Source organism: Scyliorhinus canicula, chromosome 15 (genome assembly GCF_902713615.1).
Source record: "Scyliorhinus canicula chromosome 15, sScyCan1.1, whole genome shotgun sequence".
Lineage (NCBI taxonomy): Eukaryota > Metazoa > Chordata > Chondrichthyes > Carcharhiniformes > Scyliorhinidae > Scyliorhinus > Scyliorhinus canicula.
The window spans coordinates 27,223,748-27,243,534 of NC_052160.1; the positions used below are offsets into that span (position 1 = coordinate 27,223,748).

At 42.3% G+C, this 19,787-nt stretch overlaps 1 protein-coding gene across 3 annotated transcripts in view; it reads left to right on the forward strand.

Moving 5' to 3' along the window:
* adcy9 (adenylate cyclase 9) overlaps positions 1–19,787 on the forward strand; it is a 156,542-nt gene that overhangs the window by 110,745 nt on the left and 26,010 nt on the right. For all 3 annotated transcript variants that reach the window (XM_038819435.1, XM_038819433.1, XM_038819434.1), the window contains exons 3-5: positions 7,260–7,364; positions 8,173–8,372; positions 13,257–13,359. In XM_038819435.1, coding sequence (XP_038675363.1) covers positions 7,260–7,364; positions 8,173–8,372; positions 13,257–13,359 — 408 coding nt within the window. The remainder of the gene's footprint in view (positions 1–7,259; positions 7,365–8,172; positions 8,373–13,256; positions 13,360–19,787) is intronic.

Here is a 19,787-nt window from a genome sequence, read left to right on the forward strand (position 1 = left end):
TAAGCATTAGGTGCTGATCTCGGCATCAATAAAACTTCTCCGATATTTTTGGGTACTTCACCTTATTTAAGAATCATAAGTTCCATGCTTTGGCAACCTCCTGTAGCCCTGCTTGTCCTCTTCTTTTTAGTCTGGTAAACTGTACATACCAAACACTAACTCTGGCATCATCACCGTCTTTAGCTGGTACACCCGTACTTTGGAAACCTCTCCTTAAACTTCATTGCCTTATTTCATTTCTGCTACTTTTCAAGCCCTTTTCAAAACCCATCTCTTCTTTGCCTTATGTTCATCCAAATTTGCGTAGTGCCGCATGATATTTTGTTCCTTTAATATTGCTACATGAATGCAAGTTAGATTTTTTTAAAAAGGGGGCCAGTCAGGTAAGACCTCCTATTTGTTGTTTGAGATGCTCATTCTGATGGGAACACTAAAATCAGGCAGAGTGAAAACATTTGCGGAAACACCATTAAATGCAAAGTCATTCTTGAAGATGAAATACTAGAAATCAATTTGTGGCAAGTTTTAGAAAATAGGGCAGCACGGTGGCACAGTGGTTAGCTTCACTGCTCCGAGGTCCCAGGTTCAATCTCGGCCCCAGGTCACTGTCCGTGTGGAGTTTGCACATTCTCCCCATGTTTGCATGCGTTTCGCCCCCACAACCCAAGGATATGCAGGCTAGGTGGATTGGCCACGCTAAATTGCCCCTTCATTGGAAAAAATGAATTGGGTACTCTAAATTTATTTTTAGAAACAGTTTTAGAAAATAATGTTAAAGCCAACCCCATTTCTTTTTGAACATCTGTTCTCCAAACTGGTGACGTTACTTTTGAAAATGTCCAACATTGTCAGTTGTGAGTGAGTCAAGCTGTGTGATGTCAAACTGCATATTTTATGTAACCGAAGATGCTTGTAATCCATTTGGTGACCAAATGAATATGGAATTTGATTCAGTAAGATAATAAAGAAATTTTACTCGGTAATCACTCATCCCCATAAAAAAATAATTTTATTTTTATCCTTTGTTGCATTTCCAATGTTCTACACTATATTTTTCTGTATATAAATCATTTAATGTGCATACCATTTCATATTATGAAATTCAAATAAGCAAATCATACTCCCCGATTACTTGATTTGTCAGCTGAGCCATACAGATTAGGAAAGCCAAATCAGCTGCTAGCCACATCACAGCCAGCCAAGCTACCTACTGGGGAGCTGTAGAGCTAGGAAACAGGAGAAAGGTTGAGAGCAATGTACTGGCTTTATCCAGCTCATTGGCGCCGTCATCCTAATAATAAAAGGTTAGAGTTGTGTTAGACGAGGTTTAGTGAAGAATGGTTGGGATGGTTCCAGATCTTGGGGACCATGTCAAGAATGGCATGAAAAGCAATTTAATTTTGGAGCAGAAACTGTGGAGACACTTAATGAGGGTTTTCGAAATGAAACATATTAAAGGTTGCATAAAGTAAGTAATATTTGATTTGGCTAATGAGCATGAGTGCAGGATAGGAACATGGGAATTAGGAGCAGAAGTAGGCGAACCATCCCTTCAAGCTTGCTCTGCCATTCAATCAGATCGTGGCTGATCTCTTCCTGGTCTGGAATCCACCTTCCCACCTGTTGCCCATATCCTTTTAACCTGTTTTTAAAAAATCATAAATAAATCTATCTCCTTGAAACTATTTAATGACTCAGACTCCACCACACTATGGGGCAGTAAGTTCCACAAATTCACCACCCTCTGCGTGAAGTAGTTCCTCCTCATCTAAATCTATCACCCCTCAAACTATATCCATGACCTCTAGTTCTAGATTGCCCCAAAATGTGCAGCATTTGGTCTATGTTTACTTTATCAATCCATTTGTTATTTTACACACCTAGATCAGATCCGCTCTAATCCTTCTAAATTCGAGCGAGTATATGTCCAAACTGTTTGTTCTCTTCTCATACGTCAACCCTTTCACCTCCGGAATCAATCTGGTGAACTAGGATGTAAGAACAACATTCATATACTTCAAGCAAAATTGAAAATTACAAAATTCCGCTCCCAACAAAATAGTAGTAGTTGGGGCAAGACTTGTTCGGATAATGGCATCTAGAGGGGTTGGGGATGCTTTCATTGACCAGAAACTGAACCAGCAATATAAATACTGTGGCTTCAAGAGCAGGTCAGAGGATGAGACTGCTGTAACGAGTATCTCACCTCCTGCCTCCCCAAAGTTTGTCCACCATCTACAAGGCACAAGTCAGGAATATTCTCCACTGCCCAGACGAGTGTGGCTCCAACAATGCTAAAAAAGCTTGATACTATCCAGGATAAAACTACACTTTTCGCTTCATAGTCAGTGAATTATTTTGTGTTGTCCTTGTTATATAGGCAAATAGAGCAGCCCTTTTGTGCTCAGCAAATATCCACGGACAATAATTTAAATGAATGGTTAGTCTTTTGGATGTTTGTGGGTTGTTGCCAGAACAAGAGCCTCTTCAAATAGTGTCATAAGATCTTTCACGTTCACCTGAATATGGAGAGGTCCCTTGATGTAACATCTCTTCTAATATACAGTACATTCCTGTTACTGCACCATTATGTCAGCCTATATTTAAATTATTGTGTCTTGAATTGGTACTTGAGCCCACAGTGACTCAGGCATTGGTCTCTGAGCCAAACTAACATTGTTAAACAAGTATGATGGAAAATATAGGGCTTCAACCCAATCTGATTAAAACTACATTAAAACCATGGAGATCTCAATGTTTTTATTCATACAGCATGGATGGAGCACCTTGTATGACACTATTTGTTATTTCACAAAGAGGGTGAAGTAGCAAACCCTCTGCAGTCAATTGTCCAAGTCAGTATAATTAATTGCCAAGGTCATGTGTAGCTTGCTGTCTTCATAGAAATTTTGCAACATGCACATTGTGTGCCATTTAAAAAGGGAGTAAAGGGGTGGTAGGACCTACATTCTCACAGTTGGCTATTTACCAGAGTAAATCTCTGCCAGCTGTTTGACACTTATGTGATTTTAATACTCTCTCCAGATGCAATGTGTTTTGCTGAAGCTATGCTGATTGTTCTATTTTGAAAGCCATTGGCAATGCAACTGTGGAGTGCAACCAGGCTAAAACTGTTGGCGAACCTTTGGATAATACTATAAAAGACTGTTTTTTAACAGTTTATATGAATTTCTTATCCCACCTCCATGCAAATAAGTTTTTAAGAGGTAGATTAAGTGGGCCTCCTGCTAATTGGTCCCTATTTGTACTGCTCTAATTAGCCATCAAGTGAGTTCCCATTTTTCATCCTGATCGCACACATTTTGCTCTGTGTGGAACTTATAATTATAGTTCTTTTTTAGTCTCTAACTCCTGTGCACTTTAAACAAGGCACTAAACATATTTACAGAACAAAAGTGTGTCGTTGCTTGACTACACAGCAAAAGCGCTTGGTAATAGCACCAAAAGTAGTAGAAGTACATCAAATAATTAGCATTTAAATAAGGTTAGAACTATAGAACAAAAATAGAAAATACAGGACAATCTCAGCAGGTCTGACCTGACAGCATCTGTGGAGAGAGAAGGGAGCTAACATTTTGATTCTTGTTGACTTTGAGGAGAGCAGATTAAATTTCATCTGCAGCTTTTTCCTCTCTGCCAGCAGTTCCACGGTTGAGGCTGTGGAGTACTGTAGGTCTACCTCCAGTATGGAGTCGATCAGCCGCTGCCTGGTTACCCTTTCCTTTCTGTCCCGAAGGGCCCTACAAACTATTATTTCCCCTCTGATCACGGGCTTCAGTGCCTCCCAGAATGTGGGGAGGGTGTGACCTCTCTATTCTGGTTACAGGTGACATAACTCGATGGCGTAGAATTTTTAAAAATAGTATTCCTTATCAGCAAGGAGAGCTGTATCCTGCCTTCATGGGGGCGAGGGGCCCGGCCCTTCAACCTCACATCCATGTATTGTGGTGTGTGGCCAGAGATCGCTGTTGCGGAGTATACTTTTCTCGTTACCCCTGTAAGCACCACTTTTCCTATGATGACAAAGTCTATGCACGAGTAGGCCTTGTGCACATGGGAGAAAGAGAATTATTTTTCACTCGGGTGATTGAGCCTCAATGGGTCACCCTGCCCCAAACTGTTCCATAAAGGCATTCGGCTCTCGTGTCATTCCTGATGTGGTTTCCACCTAGGGTTGGATGTGTCAATTTTTGAGTCTTGCCTGCAATTAAAGTGACCCACCCTCCCCACATGATGAGTTGGTGGGTGTCTAGGTCAGGGGGTGGGGTCAGCCATACTCGCCCTGTGGGCCTGGCCGTGTTTGCCCAGGCCTGCTCTCAAAGGTGATCGCTGTCAACTTATTTTTCTTTTAAAAATGTTTTTATTGAGTTTTGGGTAAACAGAATATAAATATGAACAAACATTAGGAGATGCTACCACTGGGCTTGTTGAATATTTATTGGATGGGGATGGGAGTGCTGCCGCGGGTAGAGCCTGGAAGGAGGTCCCTCTGCAGGAGTCCTCCTCCAGAAACACCCACTCAGCTTCTGGCTTCTTTATCCACCCCTTTACTCTCTGCACAGTCACTACCCAATGCAGGTTTGGGAGGGCTCGCCATCCATGGATCTCGTTCTCTGCAGTACTCTCTTTGGGATCCTTGCCTTCTTCCCACCCCACACAACCGCTATAATCAGTTTGTCCAGTGAATAGAAAAATGCCTTGGAGTTGTAGATCGGGATAGATCTAAACAGAAAGAAGAACCTGGACAGTATGTTAATTTTGATCGTTTGCACCCTCCCCGCCTGGGAGAGTGGGTGTGTGTTCCATCTCTGCCGGTCCATCTCTGCAGGTCAATCTCTGCAGGTCAGGCTGGACAGCTTCCACTTGTGGATCCCTGTCCAGTGGTGAGTGATTTAGATCCCAAGTTCGCCAAATTTGTGTCGGGCCTGTTTAAATGGCAGCCGCTCCAGCTCTGCCCCTCCCCCTTGCGCGTTCACCAGAAAGATCTCGCTTTTGCTCAGATTAAGTTTATCGCCTGAGAAGGCTCCAAACTCTTTCAGGAGTGCCATGATCATCTCCGGTGTTTCTCCCTGGATGGTGTCATGATCACGTTCAGCAGGCACCTGATGTTCGATGTTAGCTGTCTATCCTTGACAAAGCCCATCTGGTATTTTCCTACCACCTCTGGTATGCAGAGGGGCTGTTTAGCACAGGGCTAAATCGCTGGTTTTGAAAGCAGACCCAGGCAGGCCAGCAGCACGGTTCAATTCCCGTAACAGCCTCCCCGAACAGGTGCCGGAATGTGGCGACTAGGGGCTTTTCACAGTAACTTCATTTGAAGCCTACTTGTGACAATAAGCGATTTTCATTTCATTTCATTTCATTTTCATGCAGCCCTCCAGCCTTTTGGCTAGGAGCTTGGCCGGTATTTACGCGTCTGTGTTCAGCAGCGAGATGGTTCTGTAAGAACCGCATACTGTTGTGCCTTTGTCGTTTTTAGGTATCAGCGATACTCCTGGAATTAAAGCAGAGATCATCCAGCCTTAACTACCGGTATTCCCTTTGACCTGATTGATTTTCTAAGTGATACTGTGTCCCTACTCTGCTATCAGTCTGTGTCCCCTCCCCCTGTCAAACTAGTTTAAATTCCTCCCACAGCACTAGCAAACCCGTCGGCAACGATGTTAGTCCCACTCTGGTTTAGATGCAGACAGTCCCGCTCTTGTTTAGATATAGACCGTCCCGCTTGTACAGGTCACATCTTCCCCAAAGCGGTCCCAAACCCTCCCTCCTACACCAGCTCTTAAGCTCATTCATCTGTGCTATTCTCCTATTCCTGTACTCAGTAGCACGTGGCACTGGGAATAATCCAGAGATTACAACCAGAGAGGTTCTGCTGTTTAGTGTATTGCCTAACACCCTGAATTCTAGGTGCACGACCTCGTGACTCTTACTACCTGTATCATTGGTACCAACTTCTGCCTTATCACCCTCCCCCTTCACGATGTCTGCAGCCGTTCAGTGACATCCTAGACCCTAGTACCAGGGAGGTAACACACCATCCTGGAGTCTTTTTCACGACCACAGAAGCGCCTATCTGTGCCCCTGACAATGGAGTCCCCTGTGACTGTTGTTCTTCTGCACTTTGATCCTCCCTGCTGAACAACCAAGCCAGCCGTGGTGCCGCTGCTGTTGGTTCCCCCCGATAGGCCCCCCCCCCCCCCTAGAGAGGGAGATGGCCACTGGAGATTTTTGCACTGACTGCCTGCCTTTTCTAGCCGTCGCCCATTCTTCTGCCACGCCTTGGACACCTCCACTCATGCTGCTGGCGTAGTGCATCTGGCTCTCCACTGCGGTCGCCATCCTAGTGGTGTTGGCCTTGGTGCCACATCTCCTGCTGCCTCTGGGAAGAATCCAATCACTAATGAGCCTGCTGGAGTGTCGCTGACATCCCCCTCTGAATGTCACGGCCACACCCAAAAGTCTGAATCTAGTCCAGAGTAAATATTTGCTGCCTTCTATTGGCTCCCACATGCAGCCATATGTGCAGCTGAGTGAACAAAGGCTGAAAGCACAGATTTGATTAGTGCAAAGTGTTTTTGTGATCGCTGAACTTTCAAAGAATGAGTGACATTAAACTTTGTGCGTAGCAGAACGTTTCAGAGCTGGTATGAATCACTAGAAATGCAGCATACAAGGGAAGTTAAAATTTGATAATTTCCTTTTCTTCCACCTGTTAACCAGAAAACATCATCTGTGTTGTACTAAATTGTAGGATAGTCCCTATCTGTTTTGAGAGAGATGTGTGCAATGTAATAAAAGAAAATTACTGCGGATGCTGGAATCTGAAACGAAAGGGAAAATGCTGGAAAATCTCAGCAAGTCTGGCAGCATCTGTAGGGAGAGAAAAGAGCTAACGTTTCGAGTCCGATGACTATCAAAGCTCTTTGCTGTGAACTTTGACAAAGAGTCATCGGACTCGAAACGTTAGCTCTTTTCTCTCTCTACTGATGCTGCCAGACTTGCTGAGATTTTCCAGCATTTTCCCTTTTGTGTACAATGTAATGTATGCTAAAAACAGACCCTGATAAGGGAGGTGGTGACTTTCATGTGTGAAACTAGATGGTGAAGGCCATCATGATGTCCGATCATAGACGATATTAAAGCACTTGAATTGGGATGGTGTATAGTGTTTCATGAAGACTACTGAATAATATTTGAGACTTCTTCTAACCTATATCCTGTATTTTGTTTTTCAGCCCATGTGTCTATCCTGTAATGTCATGCTGATCCCTGGATCCAATGCTATTGTGGAGGAAAGTGCTGTACAAAATGGCTGTCAAGATGAGCGCAAAAATGCGAAGGTACCAACCCATAGCAAATGTAGACCCTAAAGTACCAAGATTTGACACCAGATGCAATTTAAAAAAAGAAATTAACTGGATAAAGTTAACGATTTTGTTTTCTATTGAATCCTATAATTCACTTGCTTGAGTTTGGGCTTGGGCTCCAAGGTATTAGCACAGTGGGCTAAACAGCTGGCTTGTAATGCAGAGCAAGGCCAGCAGCGTGGGCTCAATTTCTGTACTGGCCTCCCCGTACATGCGCCAGAATGTGGCGACTAGGGGCTTTCCACAGTAACTTCATTTGAAGCCTACTTGTGACAATAAATTATTATTATTACTATAAGATTGTGCCATGTGGTATGGTTTAATTTATTAATGACTTGTGCTATTACAAAAGCCATGAGAAAGCTAGATAAATACACAATGTAGAAAGGAATTAAACGGTATGCTGATGGGGTTAGGTGAAGTCGAGTAGCGCATAAACACTGGCAAAGACCAAATGGTCTATTTCTGTGCTGTAAATTTAGTGTAATAACTACAAGTGCCTCAGTAATGATATTTTTCATCTTGAGATAGAATTTTACAGATTATAATGATTCCTTAATAGGCATTACTTGTGAGTTGTAATTGAGATATTAATTAATTCCAATACATTTAGTGTTTTCAGCATCTTTAGCACAAGATTATTTTGTCCATATTTCACATTGAGTGCATTTGCTGAGGGTTGCTAGAATTTATCCAAGCATAGGTTAACTGTGTAACACCGTTGAGAAGTCTCTTCTGTTCTGTAACATGGTGAGGTCACAGAGCCATTTCTCTCCTGTAGGCACCAACAGCAGGGCGCAGTCTAAAGGCCCAAAATGGCCTGCTGAGTCCCCCAGAGGAAGAGAAGTTAAACAACAGCCAGACATCGCTGTTTGAGATGCTGCAGAGTGAGAGGCAGCTGGATGGACTGCTTCCACTACGCTCCAAGCAGATCCGGGAGAAAACGGACGCTCAGTTTGTTAGTGTCATTAAGGAGGACAGGTATGTTTTGTTAGGCAAAGTTATGATGTGTTATGCAATCAAGACAGGTGGATAGAGTTGAGGTGCTGATTAGTTGTAATTGAATTGAATGGCAGAATAGGTTTGAGGGGCGCAATGGTCTTCTGTTCCTTTGGAGCAATGACAAGTGGTACTGGCTTTGCATCCATTTTGTCGAACGTCATATGTTATTATGCTCCCTTGCAGTTTTGAGTGGACAGTTATTCACTATCCATGTTCTGCTACAAGCTAGTTCTAACCAGTAATATTAGCAAAGTAAAGAAGTCCCACGATGGAATGCCAGTAATCAGAACCTCAATGGGATATATCTGTGCCTTAACGTTCTATCATTTTACCATTTTGAAGTCTGCAACAACATTTGAGACTTTACTCATTATTCTGATTTCCTGTAAACTTTTAGTTCATAGGGTGGGGCTTTCTGCCTTTGTGCTTAGCTGTCTGTATAGTTCAAGCATTTTGCTCTCCACTATCTTAGCACTCTGTCACATAGTGGCATTCGCTGTGAACAGGAAAGTTCATTACAACCAAAAAGTTACCATGGTAGAAGTCAGGGGTGTGATGAAATGCTCTTCACTTGCCTAGATGGGTGAAGCTCCAGCAACACACAAGCTTGACACTGTTCAAGAAAGAGCAGTCTTCTTGATTGCAACCCCAGCAATCACCTTAAATATTCACACTGTCCACCAATGGCGCAGAGTGACAGCAGTGTGTACCATTTACAAGGTGGTCTGCAGGAAATCGCCATGGCTCCTTTGACATCAGATGTCAAACCTACAACCTCTGCCACCTAGAAGGATGAGCAGGATAAACGTGGGGATACAACCACCGACAATTTCCTCTCCCAAACAAAGCATCCTGCTTGGAACTATCACAGTTCTTTTGCTGTCGTTGAGTCAAAATCTGAGAATTTCCTCCTTGAGTACTTCGAATCAAGAGGCAGCTCAATATAATCCTTTTTCAGGAAATGAGGGATGAACAATTAATGCTGGGCTTGCTAGTGATGCTCACATCCTAATAATGAATTTTTAAAAAATGCTTGACCTGGTGAATTCTAGCACTTTCCACAATCTGTTGTCTTCCCCCCTTCTCCAGAAGTGTGAACTTAACTCATGGCCATTCTAATCACTCGTCATTTATCTTACTACCTGCTAGTGGTCCAAATATTTTTAGATTTTCTAGAAGTTACTTCTAGAAGTTACCACAAGAATACAAAATTCGTGAGAAACCCTTATTCCATCACTCTGAACTTCCTTTGTGAAAATAACCTTTCCTAGGTCCTGTTTGATAAGATATCAATGTTCTGCTCTGTGATCAGTTACTAGTTTATAAATGGAAGCCAGCTGACTGAAGAGCAAGCACCCTTATTTCACTGTCTTTGTCCAGATATTAAAATGTTATAACATGCATTCAGAGCTGTAAAGACAAGTGAATTAATTGAACCTAAGGACTTAGGTTCAACCTGTAAATAACTGCCTTGTGAATTTCAACTTTGTTGCTGAAACTTTTATTGCTACCTTTTTCGCCTCTCGACTCAATTATTCTAATTCTCAATTATTGTGATCTTCCTTAATAAGCCTGCTCACGCAAAATTCTTGTACCCACATCATAACTCATATCAGGTCCCATTCACCCATTACTCCTGTGTTCTCTGTCTTGTATTGGCTCCCAATCAGGCAACAATTTGATGAAATCCTCTCTTATATTCAAATACCTCCATGGCCTTTCCCATCCCCAATTCTGATCTATTTGAGCCCGAAATCCTCTAATTCTGGCCTCTTGTACATCGCCAATTTTGTCAATACCTCTACTATTGACAAGTCAAATCTCCAGCTCTTCAAACCTTAAGCTCTGAAATTGACTCCCTAAACACCTCCGCCTCTCTAGTCTCTTTCCCCCTTTGAGGTGCACCTTACAACTTACCTCTTTGACTAAGCATTTGGTCGCCTGTCCCAATCTCTCCTAATGTGGATCAGTGTAAAGTTTTGTTTGGTGATGCTCATGTCAAGTCCCTTGGGAAATTTTAACATTTATGCAGTACCTTTAATATAAGTTGTTGTTGCTTTTACTAATCTCTTAAAACATCCGGAATTACAGATGAGCAAATTGACAGTAATCTGCCTTGGCTATGACTAGATCACAACTTGAAATCCATGACTGAATCTCCATCACGATTTATGGGCCAGAACTTCTGTGGGCTGGCAATTGCAGTGGGATTGCCACTCCACTCCTTTTATTGGTCTGGTCTTGCATTTCTCGTCTGGATTTATGATCCAGGCCGGTTGAGAAATGTACAGTGTACCTGGTTCCCGAGTTCTTGCAGCACATAACAGCACCATTGGGGGAATTGAAGCCATTCCGCCTTGATACAACGCTGGCTGTCGTAAGCCAGGTATGTTTTTTTGTTAGGACCCAGCAACTTTGAAAAACCAGGGAGAAGGTAAGTGGATGAGGCTGGTGAGGTGGGAGGTGGGAGGTGGTATGGTGGTACGGTGCACTGGGTAATTGGAGTGTGTGTGCGTGCGTGCTTTTACTCCTCCAAACCTTTCTGATGTAACTATTCCGATTTAAGTCATGGTTTCAGATTGTTCCCACTGCAGAGTCATTGCCCATCAGAAGTTTTAACTTTTCCTGGGTTAGCCCAGCATATCATATGGGGTATGCCCTGGAGATCAGAAGTTATGACTATTGTGGCACTTCTAAACTGGCATGATTAGGTTATCCATGGTTGGAAACAAAGCTTTGCTGTATACAATTCCACTTGGCCACCTGTTAACTGCAAAAAAGGAAAAAAATCACTTGCAATTTTCATTTTTGCTTTTCTGTTGATTATTTATCCTGGGGTACCTACTCTTGTTTAACTTACTCTTTATTTTATTGCATGGGCCTGCCTGCCATGCTTCATCTTGGTCTACAGAATAGGGTTGGTATTTAGATACTACAGCTTGCATTCCCATCTGTTTCAAAACAATCGCAGGGATTATTAGATCAGAGAGATTTAAAGCACGGTGAACTACAGTAAGTGTGAAAATGGGAATATAGCCTAATATTTCTGTTCATAAAAAGGGCTAGCTTTGGCTTGATATCTTAAGAAATTAAGCCGTGCTAGGTTAAGAAAGATTGGTTTGTGAGGTGCCCACGCCTTTATAAGATTGTTATAACTCCAATATAGGCTGAGCAGATTAAGAGGAATGTAATGGTAACTTTACACATATTGGGAAGATAAGTATGCTTTTAAGATTTTGTTTTAAAGGTTGTGTGAAATATGTCAAATGAGTTTAGTTGCTAAAAGCAACATGGGCAGGTTTTTCTCAATATCCTTCTCTGGTACTTACTGCTAAAAATTGTCAGTTTATGTGTGCATTCAGCACATACCTCAAGATAATTGCAAGAGTTCCAACCAAACAGTAGTTAATGACAATCCGGTTAAATCTATTTCCTGATTACTCTCCGAAGCAGAAAGAGATTGGATTGTGGTTTTACACGAGGAACATTTTTCATCTGTCCTTTGCATTCAACAAGGTTCAGTTAACATTATACTTTTATTTCATACCCAAACTTTTTTGCTACAGTCCTTGATTTTCAGCTGTATCAATAAAAATAAATGCTCAACAGATCTGGAAGTAACTACAGAAAGAGAAATAAAGATTTATGTTTCAGAAGTGTGATGGAATGCTCTCCACCTGCCTGAATGAGTGCAGCTCCAACAACACTGAGGAAGCTCATTACCATCAGGACAAAGCAAACACGTTTGACCATCCACCCCATCACTTAGAACATTCACTTCCTCCACCACCAACACAGTGGTAGCAGTGTGTACCATCTACAAGATGCACTTCAGTAACTCGAGAGACTCTTTTGATAGAATCATTCAAACCCACAGTTGCTACCACCGCGAAGGACAAGAACAGCAGGGACATAGGAACACCCCCATGCTCCTCTCCAAGCTATTCATCATCCTGGCTTAGATCTTATTGCCGTTATTTCACGGTTGCTGGGTCAAAATCCTGTAACTATACAATTTTGTAAATGATTCAGTACCATCATCTTGAGGACAATTGGGGATGATCAATAAATGTCCACTTCCCAGTGATGTTCATAAACAAAATAAAGAAAAATCGGCTGGTGACCCTTTGTCAGAACTGAGAATACTTAGAGATGTTACAGTTTTTAAGCCAATTAGAGAAAAGGGAGAAAGGAGGAAATGACAAAAGGGGCAGTATGCGATAGGATAAAAGCAGAAGAGACTTGATAATTTCCAGCATTGACAAATCTTTGCTCTTGTTTTAACTGCACATTGTTCAGCATGTTCCATGTCCATCCAATGTCATAGTTTGAAACTAGGTAGGATCAGAAGAATTCTGAAGTATAGCCCACAATCAGTTTCACTCCCTTCACTGTCCATCTTCCCCTTTTGAGAAACCCACTAATTCATGTTTACCAAAGCGGGATCACTCTCTGCAACTTTGTGGATTCACATAGGACTTAAAATCATCACTAACTCTGAGGTAGTGCTGCACTGACATCTTTAGGATGAGACAATAAACCAAGGTCCAATATGTCTTCATGTGGATGTAAAATATCCCATAGCATCATTCAAAGGGCAGTAGAGTTCATCAGGTGTCCTATCTAAGATTTCTCCCTCAACCAAAATCAAAGTTGCAATTTATTGGCTATGAAGTACTTCTGAATTTCCCAAAGAGATCAAAGGTGATTTATATTTGCAAGTTTATTCTTTTTAAAAATAAGTGTGTCCATCTTGCGAGTATGTCTGTCTTCGCTCCTCTCCCATTTTCAAAATACAAGTTTTTGCAATGAATTTGTGGTTTCTCGACAACTCTGATTTGGCTTCATTTTCTCTATTCACAGACTAATGGATGAATACTTCTTCAAACCTCCTATTAACAAGTTCAGCTTGAATTTCTTGGATTCAAGCTTGGAGAAAGCTTATAGAGGTAGCTATCAAGATGAGGTATGGATATAGTTTACATTAGTTGATCTATTTACTAATTTGGATTGGCTACAGAGTGCCTTGTGTAATGCAGTCTTCTAAACACTTAAGATCATCTCTTAAAATAAGGCGGTTCCTACCATTCATTTGTGTTGACTTGAGTAAGAGTAAATTTGACAGTGCCTTTCGATAGAACCTAAAATCAATTTTTTTAAATCCACTCTTGACACGGTAGCATTTTTGAAGTTAACAGCTTAGTTCTAAACAAAGCATTTGCAGTCAAATTAGTATACTTAACCAACTTCATCACCATTGCCACCCCTCCCTCATACGTCATTTCATCCTTCCCATGTTGTCCCCCGCAGGTCATCTGCTCCCTCCCATGCCACCCCCATGCCATTTCAACTTTGGTGCAAAGCGTTTGCCGGCAACTTAGTGTCAATTTATCAGTTCCATCATCACACTTCCTCCCGCCATCAGGGTAACTTTGTTGTTGAGTTTACCTTATCTCCGTCTTTGCTTTGCCCATTAACCCCAACCGTACTCAGCTGCCACAAACCGGCCCTCCCATGTTGTCGTCTCTCCCTCCAACCCCTCCCTAGTCCTAATCCCTCCAGTCAGGGTAACTTTGAGCTCCCAATACCTTCTGTATTTTTCTTCCCCAACTGATTTCCCCCACCCCATCCAAACCACCGATGTACAGCTGCCACTGGTTGTTGGCAACCACACATGCTCCACTTCTGCATGTTCCTGGCTTTGCCCACCAAATCAACCCACCGATCAATTAGAGGGCAGACAGATTTAAAATGGCATATTTTTTGTTATTACGGGTTTGATGTAGTGTGCTATTGTGTTTTCAGGTTTTAATTATATAAATTGATCTCAGGAGACTTATGGGTTCATCACCCCAATTGTTTTGTGCCACATTTTGTCCATTTTTAATATTCTGACAGAATAGAACTGAGGAAGAAACAGGAAATGGCATGATTTTGGATTACCATTTCAAATGATGTAGGGTTTTCCACATCACTTTATGATTTGCCCATATCAAGACATGAACTGCAGAAGGACAATGAAATGAAAATCGCTTATTGTCACAAGTAGGCTTCAAATGAAGTTACTGTGAAAAGCCCCTAGTCGCCACATTCCGGCGCCTGTTCGGGGAGGCTAGTACGGGAATTGAACTGTGCTGCTGGCCTTCCCTGGTCTGCTTTAAAAGCCAGCTATTTAGCCCTGTGCTAAACCAGCCCCTAAACCACTTTGGAAGATGAGAGCACTGTTTGGTTTTGATTTTGATTTAACATTCCCAGAACTGATCTCCAGGTGGGCTTGGGAAGGATGAGAATTATTAATATAAATTCACATAGCTAAATTTGCAGGTATGTTGGATGCACAAACTGCAGTAGGTCCAGCAATTGGTTTGCAATAGAAGTAATTTGCCCAAGAGGTGGTGGGCAAAGAACCCAAATGGGTAAATATGTCTTTCAGCAGAACTGTTCATTTCACCATAAGTCAATGTTTTATATTGGAACAAGCCCTGAAATTACATTGGGAGATTCCAAGGGGTCCCAGTTTGTTCAAATGTTTAGTCCTAAGTCTTGCCCAAACCTGGTAGTATCCAGACTGGAAACTGTAAAAAGTGAATCCAGACTGCTAGATTCTTAGCTTAATTGGAGATCTGCCTGATTCTGTTTGTGGATGGCAGCTGATTTACGTGATAACGCTGCTGTGATATTGCTGGTATGTAGAGGGATGCAGTCTAAAGGTGATCAAATTGTCACTGTGTTTGTCCAAAGTCACTCAAGAAAGACAGATTACATGCAGTGGTGGGCCAGCTGAGGCCCGGGGGACACATTCAGCCCATCTGGGTTCTGAGTGCGGCCCAGGTGACATTTCGCTGAATGCTGCCACATTCCAAAGATTTCCATCCACGTCTTTTTTTCCTACCAGTGTGACTGAAGCGATGCACACTTCAAGCAAGGGTAGATGAAGTAAGGTGCATGCTGATAATCTTTATTGTCACAAGTAGGCTTACATTAACACTGCAATGAAGTTACTGTGAAAAGCCCCTAGTCACTACATTCCGGCACCAGTTCGGGTACACAGAGGGAGAATTCAGAATGTCCAAATTACCTAACAGCACGTCTTTCGGGACAGCATTGACCGTGCGCTCGTGTGTCCAAAGAGTAAATATTTGTTTTATTCATGCATCCATTGAATCCCTACAATGCAGAAGGAACCCATTCGGCCCATCGGGTCTGCACCAATCCACCAAAAGAGCTTTCTATCGAGGCACTCTTTCCCCCATGTAACCCCGCACATTGATCATGGTCAATCTACCTAACGTGCACATCTTTGGACATGACACCAAGGAGCAATTTAGCATGTCCTATTCACCTAACCTGCACATCTTTGGACTGTGGGAGGAAACCGGAGCACCCGGAGGAAACCTACGCAGACACTGGGAGAACATGCAAACTCCACACAGCCACTCAAGGCCGGAATTGAACCTGGCACTGAGGCATTAGTGCTAACCACTGTGCCACCATGCCGTCTTAATGGAAAGTAGATTATCATTTGGAGTTGATGACTGTTCTATTCATATATGAATGATTAAGCATTTTTTATAACTAATTATTTGGCATGTATTAAATATATTTAATCTTATTCATGGGGTTACTAGCCTAGGTTGCCCATCACTAATTAAAAGGACTCCTGTCTACTCCTGATCCCAAGCATTCAGGTTCTTGGTTATTTTCAGCATCCTGTGTGGTTCAGTATTGAGCTTCACTCACCTGATGCCTTGAGGTTTTCTCCCGTGGCTAAAAATGTCGCCCATTATGATGCAAATGCCATCAGATCTAGGAATTCCCAGGTCCGGGCAGCAGCTTTTAAAAGCAGGAACCTGGCATCATTAAGTGCTGTTCTGCTGACTGAGATTGCATGGAAATCTAGAAACTAATTACATTTTTGTTCTTTCCCCAGAGTGTGGTATGGTTATTCTTGTATCAAAAACCTGTTATATAGTCCAGTTCTTAAAAATCACAAAATGATAGTTAAGTTTCTGTCAACTTTTAAACTCCTGACTCTGGTAATTGTGCTATTTGTGGGTTAAATTAACATTCGAGGCTTAAATCTCTTTTTAATCACTTTAATGTTACAGTTCAAGATGGATAAGCTACAGGTTCCAACCATCCATCCTTAATTATTAAAATAATAATCTAGATTAGTGTCACAAGTAGGCTTACATTAACACTGCAATGAAGTTACGGTGAAAATTCCCTAGTCACCACACTGGTGCCATCCTTCCTATGAGAATCTGAGGTTCTGGCTCTGTTCTTATTCCTGTCAAGCAGCTGAAACTATTGTCATTTGATCATTGATTAATCAAATAAACTGAGACTGGGGCTTATTGGTTTCATCTAGATGAACTCAAACTATTAAAACAAGTAGTGTAACACAAGACCATGACAGAGAACAATGTCTCCCAGCCCATGACTATGCAGACAGTCTCCCTTCATATTTGTGCCTGGACTGGATTTCAACTTCTGGAAGGGGCTGAACACACCAAGTCTGACTACTAGTTTTTAACCCCTCAATTCAGCTGAACACTTGTAATGCAGAATTTTCATTTGGCACTTTGTGCTGGCTTTATTGCAAGATGGTGCACTGGATTAGAAGTTACAGCACAAATCCAGCCTGTTTAATCCTGTGCATTTTTGTCTGAGCGCTTGTCTTGACCCACCTTAACTCGTTCCAGCGGTACTTGGCTCAAACACAAGTGTTGTTGGAGTAAAAACAGAAAATGCTGAAAACACTCAGCAGGGCTGGCAGTATTTGTGAGAGAACAGAGTTAATGTTTCAGGTCTGTAACCTTTCATCATGCTCCTGTGTAATGCCCCCTTACAGATCAGTAAGTAAAGCATAATTCTACAGCATGGCTGTTCTTGGATTCCTGGTTTTAAAAATTCTCTTTTTTCTTAAGTGTCTGTTTCATGCATGGTCAAGAAGCTAGGCAACCTGTATTATCAGTCAGCACTGCTGATCTTAACTGATTGCTGGAGAGCAGCTTGGCAAAACCTGGTCTCCATGTCCTTCCCTCCCTTATGGGAAAGCACTGTGCGTCCTTTTGTTCCCCTCAAACTGATCAAGATCGAGGCCTGGATGCAATTCTGCACTCGAGCATTTCAAACTGCAGAAGTTTGCTGTCCACTACAATCGATCATGACCGTTCCTATCTGCACAGATTATCCTCCACACTCCTATCTCACTGTACCATGGAAAATTTAATATTGGTGACCTCTCTACATATTCCAATAGAATTTTCAGTTTATGCAAGCAAATAAATTAATGATGGAACAGTTTCTGATGCATCAATGCTATAAGTCTCTGAAATAGCCAGACTGAGTATGTAAATGGTAACTGATTAAGCGAGTAACTTCTGAAATCCAGTAGCCTTGGGATAGATTAGTAACAGTATTCTGATTCTGTGAGTTTGATGCTAAGTGCATTATCTTTGCTCTGATTCTTTGGCAGCACGTTCCAATGTACACAATATTGCACTTTTCACTTGCACAACCTGTGCTGCTGCTCCTGCCAGGGACACACATCGTGGAGAAATGAGCATGCTGCCCCCTGCTGACACTTGTATAAAAAGATAGTTGGCTTCTGTTTATATAGCTTTTCATCACATTTATCAAACAACACTACATGCTACAGTTACAATTAGTTACTTTGAAATGCAGTTGCATATATCACCAAATTTTAGAGAAATTGTGCTTTTGATTTTTAAAGGACAACATTTCTATAGTTTGAGTACACCATCTGTTTTAAGTATTGTAAGGGAGATTGCTGCATAGTCATGGGCTTAGTGACATTGCTTTCTGCCTTGGCCTTTATTAGATTTGAACAACCTGCAACTGCACAAATGAATTTATCCCCTCATTAACCTCTCCTACCAGACCTGCCTGCTATGTGTGTGGAGCCAAGATTTTCCGTTTCTACTTCAGATTTCCACTGGCTGCAATATTTTTTTGTTTTAGAATCTTCAAGATCACCAGGCATAATGACATTTAAAATCATGTCTTACTGACGCGCTGGCCTTGAAGGGGGCCCAGAGGAGTTTCACAAGAATAATCCCCAGAATGAAGGACTTGTCATATGAGGAGCAGTTGAGGATTCTGGGTCTGTACTCAATGGAGTTTAGAAGGATGAGTGGTGGTGGTGGTGGTGGGGGGGGGGGGGAAATTTACAGAATACTGAGAGGCCTAGATGGAGTGGACGTAGAGAGGATGTTTCCCTTGGTAGGAGAAACTAGAACCTGAGGGCACAGCATCAAACTGAAGGGACAATCCTCTTAAAGCCGCGATGAGGAGGAATTTATTCAGCCAGAGGGTGGTGAATCTGTGGTACTCATTGCCGCAGAAGGCTGAAGTCACTGAATGTCTTTAATACTGAGATAGATAGGTTCTTAATTAATAAGGGGTTCAGGGGTTATGGGGAGAAGGCAGGAGAATTGGGATGGGAAACACATCAGCCACGATTGAATGGCAGAGCAGACTGCTTCTGTATCTTGTGGTCTTGTGGTATGTTCTGAAACTTTCAAAGTATCAAATTGAGCCTATCCTGTTTCCTTTCTTGCATGAGCAAGCTCACATTTGCCCTGTAGAATGTTGATTCTTAATTTTCTTCTGTATGCCTAAACCAAATTGAGAGAAAGTGGATTTTTCCCCAACTGGGGTGAAACGTTCATTTAATGAATTTTCATTTTCTAATAGCTTCTCAAATGATTTGTACAGAGTTGGTCTGTGAGTGTCCCTGTGATCATTAACATTCCGTACTCTTTAAAAAAAATAATATTTATTGGAATTTTTTACAGAAAATATAAAAATGTAACAACAAGCAGTAATATGCAACTAACAGCCCCATAACACCCACAATTCCCCCCATACCGTAACATCACATGTATCACACTCCCCCCACCCCCTCCCCAACAAGAGAACTTAACCATAAATTAAAATTAAATAAATCAAATTTAAATAAAATAAGCAAACATAATCAACCCCCCACCCCCCCGGGTTGCTGCTGCTACTGTCCCAGTACCCTATCGTTGAGCCAGAAAGTCGAGGAAAGGTTGCCACCGTTTAAAGAACCCTTGCACCGATCCTCTCAGGGCGAATTTGACCTTCTCAAGCTTAATGAAGCCCGCCATGTCATTGATCCAGGTTTCCACGCTTGGGGGCCTTGCGTCCTTCCATTGTAGCAAAATCCTTCGCCGGGCTACTAGGGACGCAAAGGCCAGCACACCGGCCTCTTTTGCCTCCTGCACTCCCGGCTCTACCCCAACCCCAAAGATCGCGAGTCCCCATCCTGGCTTGACCCTGGATCCCACCACCCTTGACACCGTCCTCGCCACCCCCTCCCAGAACTCCTCCAATGCCGGGCATGCC